Here is a 12911-nt window from a genome sequence, read left to right on the forward strand (position 1 = left end):
CTAATTCCCGGCAAAGGGTGACCACTTTCCCAACATACAACTATTTTGATATTTATTATTTTTAACAATATTTATAATTTTGTTATTTATTTATTAGTAATTTTAAAAATAAAAATAAAATTAAAAATTAAAATGAGGAAATGGGTAGGGGATGGGGATTCCACCTCATCCCCGTCCTCTCCCCGAATAAAAAATTGGGTAAAAAATTTTCCCCGTCCCCTCCCCGAAAAAAAAATTGGGTATAAAATTATTCCCGTACCCTCCCCGAATGAGGAAAATCCCCGAGGGTACCCGTCCCCGTGGGGATTTTTGCCATCCCTAATAAAAATATTAATAGGTGTTGCATATACAGATAAAAATCATTTGCCGGGGTGTACTTTGATTATCTATTTCAAGAGTAAATGGATCTTTTTCGATTAATAAGATTTAAGACGCTCGATCAACCTCATTTTGTAATGTTAATTTATTATAATATTTAATAATAACAAAAAATATAATAGACTTAGTTTTTTTAAATCAGATTAACAGGCAACAATAATTTTATTTGAGATAATATATAATCTTAATGATCTAAATGTTATTATTCAAATCCTCCAAATTTTACCCAAAGTAGGATCGACATGTCCAAGGAAATCGACATTTCGTTAAAAAATTGATGACAATCACCAGAAGCTTGGGTTGAGTGACTTATCTTCTTAACGAATTTTTCACATTCACAGCCTCGACCAAAACTGAAAATTTAGTAAATGAAGCAAAATCTGAGATAAAATTATCTGCATTGCATTTAAATTTTCTTTAAAACCAAGGCGAAACGTTATGCAAAAATGTGCATTTCCTTTCCTAACTATAAGATCTTGTACTGATATGAATGACTTGCCTCGTTCACTTATTTATCATGGGTTCAAATAGTACTACCACTGACGAAAGTTGGAAGCTTGACCAGCAAGCATGAAGGAAGTTGAACAACAGCCAGTGAAGTAAGTTGTATCATCATCTGGTGAATTTGTTTTTTCCTGCGGCTGCATATCAGTAATTTGATATGATAACAATTTAAAACTGCAATGCAACACGGAAACAGAAGTTTTAAGGGGCACTTACAGTTTGCTTTTGGTAAATTTGTGCTGTTGATCGCTCAGAGTTCCCACGGCTTCTTCTCTCATTCACAAGAAGAAATGCACATTTGCATGTAAAGAACAGAAGCAGCACTCCGAGAAAAAACACCATAAAGAATTCAATGACGACGCCTGCTCCTAGAGCTGTATTCGCAGGAAAAGGTTAGTGAGCAACAAATCTGTGAAATGGATAGTAATTCAAATGACAACAATCACTTACTATGAGCTAACACTGAACTCATTGGCCTTCTTCTGATCAAGTTTACGGTAGCCTCAGCGAATAAAGGTAATGAGATTTTCTCAGTACAATCTGGACGGCAACCATAATGTCCCATATCATTTAATTTCACTTTTAAAACGTCATCTCCTTCACCACTCTATATACAAAGAACAGATGGCTGATTCAAGATCATTGATATCTAATATCTTCCTAATTAACTTCAAAGCACAAAAACTTACTTGATAAAAGAGTTGTTGCATAATACTGTTGCAGTCATTTACTGTGCCTCGAAACCTAACTCCGCTGGCTTTAACTGTGAAATGTTTTGAGATAGTGACATATGTTTGAAGAGGTTCCCACTGAAAACTTGTCTTTAGCTTCAGTTCAGTTGAATTAATAAGCTCCGCCGGTAGACAGGTTACAAGTAATCCATCATTAACTTCCATGGAAAATGTGACTAAAAAGCGAGACGTGCCACCTGAAACATAGAGGAGAGTAAGCAGAAGCTGCAATGAATTAAACAGGAAAATGCTGTTTAACATACCCGGATAATTAAAAGCATCTGGGTCCCCGATGGAGAAATTGAACTTGTTTGTTTCTCTATCAAATATCTGTGACTCATCTGCATCACTCTTCAGAACAATATATTTAGGGACTTGAATAAATGGAGGATCATTAACCGGATCCACAAAAACTGGAACCGCCAAATCATTTTTCCCATTCTTGTTCCTGGCAGAGACTCGAATTGTGTCCTCACCATAGAAGTTTTCGTTTCTGAATTAAAAGAATTATAAAAAAAGGAGTCACTAATAAGATATGAAAAATACACTGACTGAAAAGTCCACAAGAGTAGTAATTCAGGAGGCACTACCCGAGATATTGAATTGACTGAAGGGCCATACTGATTATTTCTACACTGCCCTCTATGATCAATTCCTTCTGGTATCCATCCCCAATCCTTACAGATAGTCCAGACGACATTGGCTGCCAAAATTGCATCATCATAGAGGACAAAAGCACAGTGCCGGAACGTGCACTGAGAGAGACAGAGATGTTCTCCAGCATATCTGAATATCTGATCTCAAAGCCAAGGAAACCACTACAAAGAGAAAGACATATAAAGACGATAAAGCAATCATCCGAGACAAACCTGAACATGATATAAAGAGGGAAACATAGTAAGTTACCCGAATCTGGGACTTATCATATCCTCAGTTGCTTGCAATTGACTTGGAAAAGAAACAAACTGTGGTGGGATACTGAGGACAGAAATGTTCACGGCAGCGGTAGCAAGATTACCATTGACATCAGATATTGTATACGAAAAGGAATCATTCCCAATATAATCTTTGAAAGGGGTATATCTAAACATTCGTCCATACTGCAGAAGTGAACCACGAACAGGCTGAAACATGAATAGATAGTACAAGCTCAGTTCCAATGCAAACTCTTTAACTTTGTCATACTGTACAAGCCATAGCATTTATGCATGGAAACTAGTCGTAGCCATTTGACATCCTGCGTATCTTACTTTTGAGAACTCAATAATACTCGCATTGTTGCCAGCAAAGTAGTCGTTGGCTAAAGCATCCAATGCAATTGACTCGTCCTCCCAGACAGACACTTTATCATCATAGGCTTTAGGAAAATACTGACCTGAAAGATATCAACGAAATAAGTCTTAGAACACATGTTTAATCTTAATTGCAGAAGGCTTAATAAACATCATTTGTCGCCTGTTGCCTGTTGAGAAAGGTGAGAAAATTCCGACTTACTACTGTAAACATTAACTAGGAAAGGGCAGAGTGAGAAATTCGTGCCATCATATGAGACACACATCTCATACGTGCCAACATCCATAGCCAGATAGTGGCCACTGTATGATCCATCATTGTTATCCACAAACATCCAGCTGGAAAAGCCAGAACTATTCATAGAAGTAATTTCTAGTTTGAGCCCTGACTGTTGTGAAAGGACGGGATTAGAATAGGAATCCAAGAGCTGCACCACTACTTCATGTGTGATCAGCTTTGCCACTTTAGGAGTAAACTTTACAACTCCTGAGAGAGTCATATTTACATCACCTGTGGGCAAGTTAAAAATACATTGATGATTAGGAATTGGAAAAATTGAATCCAAGAAGCTGAAAGTTTTATTGAAAAACAGAAAGATTATGAGGAAAAATGAGTCATATTGAGTGAGTGATAATACTGGCTGTCACTTCCTTTGTGAATGGATGGCCGCCATTCAAAGCAATATTTGCGCAGAGTACAAGAATTTTATAAATTCCACTCTTTTCAGGAGTATAAGTAACATCAAAAGCACTGGCCTGAACTTTCAATTTGCCGGAAGACTGGATTCAAGGGGGAAAGTGGGGAGAAAAGAAACAAGTATCACTTAAAAAATCATATGTATGACTGCTTAAAGAAAAGATATGAATTTGTTTCTTACAGTGTTAGTTGTGTCAACAGACGGTGAGGGAGCAATTTCCATCTGGTCAATAATACGATTATTCAGTTTTCCAGTAGATCGACTCCCTGTTCAAAAGTCTTTGCAATTCAGATATTTGATATAAAGGAAACAACCGAGTGGTGAGAGATTTGCACGTACCGTTGTAAATCTGTGTGGGAGATATGCTTGGCCAAACAGTCGAGGAATCAATTTCCGTTACTATTTGTACTTGAAGCCTTTCTACTTCAACTGGATATGGATATTGGAACATGTCATTCAAATAAACTGAGAAATGTGCAGTTTCCCCAGCAACAGAATCATTTAAACCAGATCCATTGACAACACTGCTTGATCCATTGCAATAACCTATTGAAAGACATTATCAAAAGGATTTGAAAATATAACCGACCCATATGGAGGTAATAGGACCTAGCAATGACATTAAACAGACCTACAAAGACGGTATAAGTATACGGCATATTGGAAACGCTTTTGTTATGCTTCTCATCAGATATTGTGAGTAAGAAGTTTCCTGATTCCTCTATAGTGTAAGAAAACAACTGAACTCCAGGAGCAACTTCTTCAAATTGCAAATCTGCTACTGGTATGGACAAATTTGTCTCCTTTTCAACAACATCAGCATCAAATGCATAAAACCCAGGAACAAGGTTCCCATATTGATCTAGCTGGTGTATGAATATTTCCATCTTGGAAAATATCTGCCATGCAGCTACTTCATATTTCCATTTGGCTACACAATTGGAAACATCTACAGGTCCTACAAAGGCCAAATTCAACATTTGATCATTGGGGGAGAATATAATTTTCCTAGAAGAACGATTATATTATTGGCATTGAACCTATCTTTGCTTATAAGACAAGCCACAGAACATCACCTGGATTTACCTTGAATGGTAAGGGAGAGCCATTCAAGGTCTGATTTCCGGCTTCTACATGCAATGAGAAGTTTCCGGCTTTCATCAAAATAAACTCTATGATGATATAGCCAACTTCATTAAGACCCATGTTTGTGATGTTCGGCGTGAGAGCGGAACCATTGGCATATAATGCTGATACTGTAAAATTAAAAGAACTCAACTCTTCACTGGTTGAAGTAACGTTGTTCCCAAATGCATCTTTAGGAAGTATCATAATTCTAGCTTTGTTCCCTGCTTCAAATTCATTGATGAGACCCATCCATGAAGCCACACAAACTGAGGGGTTTAATCGCCCTTCAATAAAGAATCAATAAGCATGCTTAACGCTCTTGTATTTCTTCAAATCAACACTTTAAAATTTGCCAAAACGTACCTGGTTCAACTTTGAAGTGGAGAGAAGAATCCAGTACTTCAAAAGGGTCATCCTTGATGATCGTATTAAACAAGCCGACTGAAATTGGAATGAATAAGATTCTCCAGTTGCTAGTGTCCTCGCCAGTTTCTAGCAGAACCCCAGAAATATAAGAAGTATTTCCAATCTTGCCATTCACTGTGAGTGTAGGCTTAAAAGCACTCTTTCCAAGAGAAGCATCTCCTCTGCTGTCAAAATTTCCGAGAACTTTTATCCTTATAGTTGCTGTGTCTCCAGCTTGGAATGTGTTGTTGTCATCTAACCAACTGAAAGCAAATTTCGGGGAAGGATTGCCTGCAACAAACTAATTTATGTGACTATAATTACTTTTGAAGAAAATAAATCTAAAAATAAATTTAATTACTTGCAAGCTCTGCGGCAGAGGCAGAGGACAAAGTGGAAGCCAAGAGTGAAATGAGAATGAACAGGTGGGATTGAACAGCCATGATTGAGTTTTGATGTTAAAACTAACAATGTATTGATTTTGTTGTATTCATGAAGTGATCATCATTGTAAGGGAGATGGTTTATCAATAGCGATATTTGTTGAAATTTTTCTAGCCGTTGGATTTTCGGGAGCGGTTGGCGACGGTTTAAAACGGTTGCGTCTTCGCGCGGTTTTATTTTACATTTAAAAAGAATCTATTTAAAAAACTGAAAATGCTAAAACATCTAGGCCTTAGATATGAGGGTTTGGCTACGGTACAACCCCCTCACACAACTGAAGAGTGGGTCTCAATAAAATCCAGCTGTGTGAGGGGCTGTACCTTACGTTAAGGTAGCGGCCTCCTATATATGAAGAGCATCGAAAGTGTTTTCACACTGTTTTTTTTTTTTGGGTAATTTTTAAAAACCTCCCCTGAGGTTTGGACTTGTTGTAAGTAGATGGCGAGAATTCGTTTATTTGTAAAAAATCCCCTACCGTCAGTTAATTTTAACATTGACCGTTAGTTGACTGTGCAAAGACAATATTACCCTTAACAATAGTTTATAAACTGACATAACTAAAAAAAAATTAAAATTATTGGCGCGAAAAGCACAAGCCCTATTTTTTGACAATGTTATTCTTGTCAATTCCAAAAATTTACAATATTATAGGTAAAGATTATGACTATTTCATTTTCAAGTTTTTAATTTTATCTTTCTTGTAGGAACTTTAAGGAAATATCAATAATTTAAAGAGGATTTTTCAAGTTTTTAATTTTATCTTTTTTGTAGGAACTTCAAGAAAATATCAATAATTTAAAGAGGGTAAAATAGCCAACAATTTTGATTTTTTTTTTAGTTATTTCCGTCTACAAACTATTGTTAAGGGCAATATTGTCTTTGCACAGTCAACTAACGGTCAATGTTAAAATTAACTGACGGTAGGAGGTTTTTTACAAATAAACCAATTCTCGCCATCTATTTGCAACAAGCTTAAACTTCAGGGGAGATTTTTAAAAATTACCCTTTTTTTTTTCCTTTTAAACAAATAACATTTTTTTAGTACGAATATCATTATTCTTACTAGAAACCAATGACGTTCCACAAAAAAAAAAAAAAAAAAAAAAAAAAAAAACGTACTTTAAAAATCTTTAAAAGAAAGGAAAAAAGGTACTGACGCTGGAAACCTTGTCTGGCATTTACCCCTACGAAAATCACTAGTAGTGAACTGGAATACTAGATGATGGCATGTTAATAAGATCTCGTAAAATTACCACAAGCTTTGATCTTCGCGGACAACTTTTCTGCCCTATTTTAAATTTTCGAAATAATATCTTCAACTCTTCAGGGTTGAACATCCCTGTATAATTGTCTGAGCCCCTTTTTTTATTTTTTCATATAATCGTCTCTTCGTAAAGCAAGAAAATGAATAACTCGTAAAACAGAACGAGAACCTGAGATATTTCATGCCGTGTTAGGAGCTATTTGCCAAGAAATCGCGTTATCCAAATTTTACTGGCATAGCATTGAGTTTTTTCCTCAATCGTGACATACAATAATATTATTATTTTGCGTGTAATTGAGAGTTATTGAAAAGTGTAAGCTGAGAAGCCATGGAGATGCATCATCTCATTGCAGGCAAAGAATGCAGTCATCTCATTTGCAACAGAAGCAACTCAGGGTTTTCGATTAACTGTTTCCACTCATTGCAGAACTTTGCAACAGTTGCTCCATCCAAAACTCTGTGATCAGCACCTATATTAACCTAAAAAAGCAAGTACTGTCTCAGCAATGGAAAAATTACATCTACTATCAATCAACTTTAAAAGATTCTCAAAAAAAAAAAGAAGGATAATTTAGATGATCACCGTTCTGCTCATTTAAGATCAACACACATTTAAATAAGGGTAATATAAATGGGATTGTGGATTGTATAGCTTACGGTCATAATTGATGAGGGGTACACATTTCCATCGTCTGAAAGACGTGGAACTTTCTCAATTCGGCCCATTGCAATGATGGCAACTTCAGGCAAGTTGAGAAGTGGCGCACCAAATTTTCCGCCGATTGCTCCAATATTGCTGAGAGTTATTGTTCCACCAGAATTATCAGCTGGATTAAGCTCGTTATCCTTTGCTAATTGTTGTAACCGTGACAGTTCCTTTGTTATCTAATCACAAAAAAATAGTACGCTTCAAATGGAAAGCAAGCGACAGTGCACATTAAGAGATAAATCAACAAAGATGCTTGAGGAATTAGTCAAAAAGACTACCGACAGAGAGAAGGCATTGAAACTAAACATTAACAACCCAAAGCACAACGTATTCTTTCATTTCCACTCAAAACTTTTCTTGCTAAAATAAAGAGGCAATGAGAGAATATCGAAGTTACACCTCAACCATAGAGAATAAGTATTTCCCAATAGAAAAATAGAAAAGAAAAAAGAGTGATGGACGCACAGTTCTGGATAACAAACCTCCAAGATGGAAAGGGACTGAACATTCTTAATGTTAGGTACGGCTAGACCATGTTGAGTAGCCATTGCAATTCCAATATTGTGGGAACCTATCAAATTCAACAATAATTATTTCAAGAATTTATAGAAAGAGAAGAAAGAGCACATGCATTATAGTAAACTACAAAATCACATGTAAATTTTCATGAGCACAACACCCCATGTAAGAGTCAGGAATCATCCATGTCAATGGGCACTGTTTACAGATATACAAATTATAAGTTTTCAATGTCATATCTAAATATGTCCACTTAATTTTTCTCTGTAATTGCAGACTAAGATGTTAAAATGAACCTTTCACAAAAAGAAAAGATGTTAAAATGAAGAGAAATAGAGAATTAAACATGCTGTGCATTCAGTCCTACGATATATAGTCATCTTATTAGCATAAAAACTATATATTTCATGCTTATCTGCATTAAAAAAACATTATGGCAACATGAACTTAGCAGAATTAATCTACAAACCTTTAAGAATGACCTCAAGTGACTCCTCATTGAAGCAACTATTCATGAAGGGATATTTGCTCATGGCCATCGAAAGTGACTTTATCAATGATGGAAGGAAAGTATGCTTAATGTTTGGGTCAGAATTATTATTTTGAAAAGATGCCTTAAGCTTCACAAGAGCATCACAATTTATCTCTTCTACATAATGAAAATGCGGTATTTTTGCAGCCATGGACATTGTTTTGACCATTGTTCTCTGGAAACCCCTGAAGAATCAAGCATAATTAACTCATTACTAGATTTCATTTCAAAACAGTTGAGATACTAACAAACATATTTTATGCTACTTAAATTGCACACTGAGAAATTCACACCACAAACCATACATCGCATACAAAACAGATCCGATAGAAGAGAGCCAAGTGCAAAATGTGCGGACAGAATTAGCGCATTACTGCAATTTCACTAACAAAAAATCTATCAGCAATTCTGCATTACCTCAAGGGAACTGTCTTATCATCAGGGTACCATTTAACTTCAGCAAATGTTTGTGGGTAGGTCTCTTCTTCTCCTAAAAGCTGCTCTCTACAATCAGCACTTACAGAGGCAGCAGATGGGCCGTCAGCAGCTCCTTTCTGAACAGCATACTTAAGCACGTCTTCTTTTAAAACTCTCCTATCTTTACCAGTTCCATCGACATCATTTAAGTTTATTCCATATAGCTTGGCAAGGTTCCGGACAGCAGGTGTAGCTAGAACTCCACCAACTGTATCTTTATTCAGCTTAGAATCAGGTGAATTTTCTGACCCTGGAGGTTTCACACTTTCCAAGACATCAGAACTTGAGGTTGGAACTGCAGAATCCCCGACAACCAACTTTAGAAGAGTTTCTCCAACCTGATATTTGCATAAAAACTTGCAATTATAAATTCCCTTTTTAAGAGTGTAAATACAGCCGTGGATAAGGTAAAAATAGTTGATAGCAGTAATGTTCTGATTCATTGTCCATCATAAAAAACAACTCTTCTCCAGAAATTTATAACAGTAACAATGAGCACTTGCATATCAGTGTCCATCCTGGTAAAACTACTTGCAAGAATGAAAGTTCCTATCCACTTGAGTCCTTGCTCTCCTGAAATGATGTGAATTTTTCTTCCATTTAATATTTTCATGGCAAAGGACAATCAAGAATCAATTATTCTACAATAGTGGAGCAAAATTATGATGATCATTATAATTTTGCAAGTAATTCTATGTGTTTGAAACAGAATTTCTATCAAATGTATGGTCTAAATTGTTTCCTCAATACACATTTCCCACTAAGGTCACAAACTCCCTCTTCCATATCCCAAGCTACGCCACGCAAATAATAATATCCAACTTGTTAAACAAATACATAACAAAAATATTAGTGAATCATGACATACATTTTCAAAGGCCATATGCTCATTACTTGAAAGCAACAATCAATTATGAACCGCAGCTGCACTCCCAAAAGCAAAAGTAAAAAAGAAAACCCACCTTTACAATGTTGCCAGGAGCATGGAGAAGTTGAGCAACTTTTCCTTTGTAACGACTTGTTATTTCAATTGTTGCTTTGTCACTCTGAACTGCACATAGTGGTTGAAATTCTTCAATTTCATCCCCCTGCCAATGTAGATTACATGAATATTTACAACGACCTTCCAAAATAAGCTCATCATGGAAATCAAAATATAGGCATAAAAGTTACACAACCAAACAAAGATACACTATGTCTATGGCAGATCATTCATACTCAAGCAAAAGTCATCCAGTAGTTGATCATTACAAGATTTCATTCACTGAAGACAAAGAGTCCTTGAATCCTAGTAAACAGTGGATGATATTCAAACCCAACCAAGGAAGAGTACAACACTTAGAACCAAAACCACAACAAAACTTTCTGGAGTTATATCTGTTTTACAAATTTTATATACAAAACTTTGCCTCTTGTCTAAGAACCATAGAAATTTTCATGAGTAAACCTTCAGAATTACAGCAAACAGCACAAAATTGAACATCAATCAGCATCCTAAAATGAACATCTAAACAAGATATTTTTAATCTGAATAAGGGAAAGATAAAGCATCAATAGTATGGACAAGATAATAATAATAAAAAACAATTCACAAAGTTAACTAAGCTTTTTTCAGAAACATGGCAATAAAAAAATACATGCAAGAGACAATTAGCATCTCTCACCCACCTCTTTTACAAACCATTTGAGAAGTTCACACTCAGCAATTCCTTCACCAGTTTGTGCTAAGGGTACATCAACTATCCCACTAGCCGGAAGATCAGCCAAAGCATGATTTGAATAGCAACATCTACTAACCATAGAGGGCATTTCCAACTAAAAGATAGACAAAAAAAAAAAAGGACAGGAGAGATTTGAAAATAATATATACGAGAACAAAATTTTCACAACTATAAAAATATTGTCCCAGAACAGAAATTCTACACTATTTCGCCAAACAACCACATAGACACTACATACACATGCAGTTATATTTTGATTCAGGAGCATAAACCCAATGAAAAACCACCGAATCATTCACTTCACTAAATGCATGACACAAGTCCAATAATACATAAGAAGCTAAATTATCTCCTTCTTATACTTTTCTTACCGTTTTGTGAGAATTTCATCAATTGGAATGTATTGACAGATGACATTTCTTACATAGAGCCAAAATTTGAATTTGGCCTTCTTGGTTAAAATTAGAACCAACAACCCTTTGTTCATAAAGTAACTACAAAACAAATATTTGTGCAGCTCTCTCTCAAAGCATTGGGGTTGACGAATTTTTTTATATATATGTATTCTCCATCAACTAACAATCTAACAGTAACTACAGACTACAACTATAATTAAGAAGAAAATAAATCAAACATTAAGCGGAAATTAGATCATTGAGTAACAAAATAATAGGCGCGAAACAATAATAAACTCAAATAACTGAGCTCAATCAATTTTAAGAGTTACCAAAACTCACGCTGCTAATTTTATAAACGGAGCGAAACGACGACGCAGCATAGCTAGAGAGAAATCCTATAAGTGAAGGCGTTTGCACCGGGAACAGCGACGGAGACGGAGAAGGAACAGCGATTTGAGAGGTGTAGGGGCGCAGAAATATCCAGCTGGAAGTCGGAGGCCTCTTCTGCCAAATCCTTCTACTGATCATCATCGAACCGAGTCCGAAACGGGAGCTGGAATCGTCGTTTTGGCTTTTGTTTTCTTCAACCGACAATTCAAAGGACCCTTTCCTTGAAGTTGGAGACTACCTATAATAGCAGTTAATTTTTATGCGTTTGCTCGCACTGAATATGGGCATGGCACTTCCTCTGCATTAGTGGCCGTTTAGTAATTAATCAATCAATAATACCTGTTTTCTTTTTTTTTTGGCTTTCTAATTAAATTTACGATCAATGTAAAAAAAAAAAAAGTGAAATTACTGTTTTTTTTTTACAATATTAATTTTTTTTTCTGTCAATCTGGTGTTACGTTAATGCAGATTATATAGACCGGCTAATTTTAAAAAAAAAAAATTACATGGACCTCAGCAAATCTCGTAATTAATGCAAGATCTTGCACATATATTTAAAAGAATAATAACATAAGCAATTAATTACGACGAGTAATTTTAATTTTATATGAATCGCTCATCTTTTTATTAACTTTGTGAATTATCTTTAAATAATTTAATTAAATATTATTTTATTCCTTAAATAAGACAACAATTCTATCCTCAAGTTTTCGATTCCGAATTATAAAGAAAAGTCAATTTAACATTTTAACTACTATTACTCCCGAACGAATGGCATGTGTTTCACTAATTACAAAGAATTTTTGTTGATATGTCAGTTGAGGGTAAGATGAGCGAGCAAATAAGACGGCGATAATAACAATTGCTAAGGGGTAAAATTTGGGGTCAAATAATGAGGGCGTGACAAGTGTGTAGAAGCTACAATGGCTAAGGTGCCCTTCTAAAACATGAAAGTACAATGCAAACGCTAAGGGTAAAGTGGGAACATAACTAAAAAATGAGTGCCACCATCTTAAAACCTGAACAAAATATAGGGTCCAGCTATGGTGCAACTGTGTTATCATACCAAAGTTGCTTTTAGTCATTGGATCCATCTTAACTGTAGTTGACTGAGTTGCACCATAGTTTTGCCCCAAAATATAATTTCTCTTATTTGACCAAGCATCACCATATACCACCCAGGGACTACTACAACAGTGGTAGGGCCTTCACTATAATTAACACATATCGACATAAGACGGAATTCATAGGAACCGGTCTAAATCTCTCCAAAACTCCTCCCTAATAGTCACATCTAAGGCAGTCAATAGAGATGTCAGCTA

The 12911-nt window shown here is 35.6% G+C and overlaps 2 protein-coding genes across 2 annotated transcripts; both read right to left on the reverse strand.

The window, feature by feature from the left end:
• Window positions 1–812: 812 nt before the first annotated feature.
• On the reverse strand, window positions 813–5694 carry LOC18032882 (protein GAMETE EXPRESSED 2). The gene is made up of 16 exons (XM_024191514.1): window positions 5498–5694; window positions 5095–5427; window positions 4680–5015; window positions 4235–4561; window positions 3943–4149; window positions 3784–3869; window positions 3544–3685; window positions 3108–3416; window positions 2864–2988; window positions 2520–2737; window positions 2204–2431; window positions 1877–2106; window positions 1572–1810; window positions 1333–1489; window positions 1099–1256; window positions 813–1019 (listed from the first exon to the last, which is right to left on the reverse strand). The coding sequence occupies exons 1-16, from the start codon at window positions 5577–5579 to the stop codon at window positions 912–914; spliced, it is 3285 nt and encodes a 1094-aa protein (XP_024047282.1). The 5' UTR covers window positions 5580–5694; the 3' UTR covers window positions 813–911.
• Window positions 5695–7007: 1313 nt separating this feature from the next.
• On the reverse strand, window positions 7008–11948 carry LOC18032866 (lipoamide acyltransferase component of branched-chain alpha-keto acid dehydrogenase complex, mitochondrial). Its single transcript, XM_006419464.2, has 8 exons — window positions 11539–11948; window positions 10749–10895; window positions 10043–10168; window positions 9021–9418; window positions 8541–8788; window positions 8035–8123; window positions 7501–7728; window positions 7008–7323 (listed from the first exon to the last, which is right to left on the reverse strand). Exons 1-8 carry the CDS (start codon window positions 11728–11730, stop codon window positions 7210–7212), a joined length of 1542 nt encoding a protein of 513 aa, XP_006419527.1. The 5' UTR covers window positions 11731–11948; the 3' UTR covers window positions 7008–7209.
• Window positions 11949–12911: the final 963 nt, after the last annotated feature.

Source organism: Citrus clementina, unplaced genomic scaffold (assembly GCF_000493195.1).
Source record: "Citrus clementina cultivar Clemenules unplaced genomic scaffold, Citrus_clementina_v1.0 scaffold_9, whole genome shotgun sequence".
Classification (NCBI taxonomy): Eukaryota; Viridiplantae; Streptophyta; class Magnoliopsida; order Sapindales; family Rutaceae; genus Citrus; species Citrus x clementina.

Coding starts and splice junctions, on each gene's coding strand:
- LOC18032866 (XM_006419464.2), bottom strand. CDS start 11,730: ATGATGATCAGTAGAAGGATTTGGCAGAAGAGGCCTCCGACTTCCAGC. Junction 10,896..11,538: donor CCGTTTATAAAATTAGCAGC/GTGAGTTTTGGT, acceptor TCTATCTTTTAG/TTGGAAATGCCCTCTATGGT. Junction 9,419..10,042: donor CTCCTGGCAACATTGTAAAG/GTGGGTTTTCTT, acceptor TGCAAATATCAG/GTTGGAGAAACTCTTCTAAA.
- LOC18032882 (XM_024191514.1), bottom strand. CDS start 5,579: ATGGCTGTTCAATCCCACCTGTTCATTCTCATTTCACTCTTGGCTTCC. Junction 5,428..5,497: donor CTCTGCCGCAGAGCTTGCAA/GTAATTAAATTT, acceptor AGTTTGTTGCAG/GCAATCCTTCCCCGAAATTT. Junction 1,020..1,098: donor AAATTTACCAAAAGCAAACT/GTAAGTGCCCCT, acceptor ACTGATATGCAG/CCGCAGGAAAAAACAAATTC.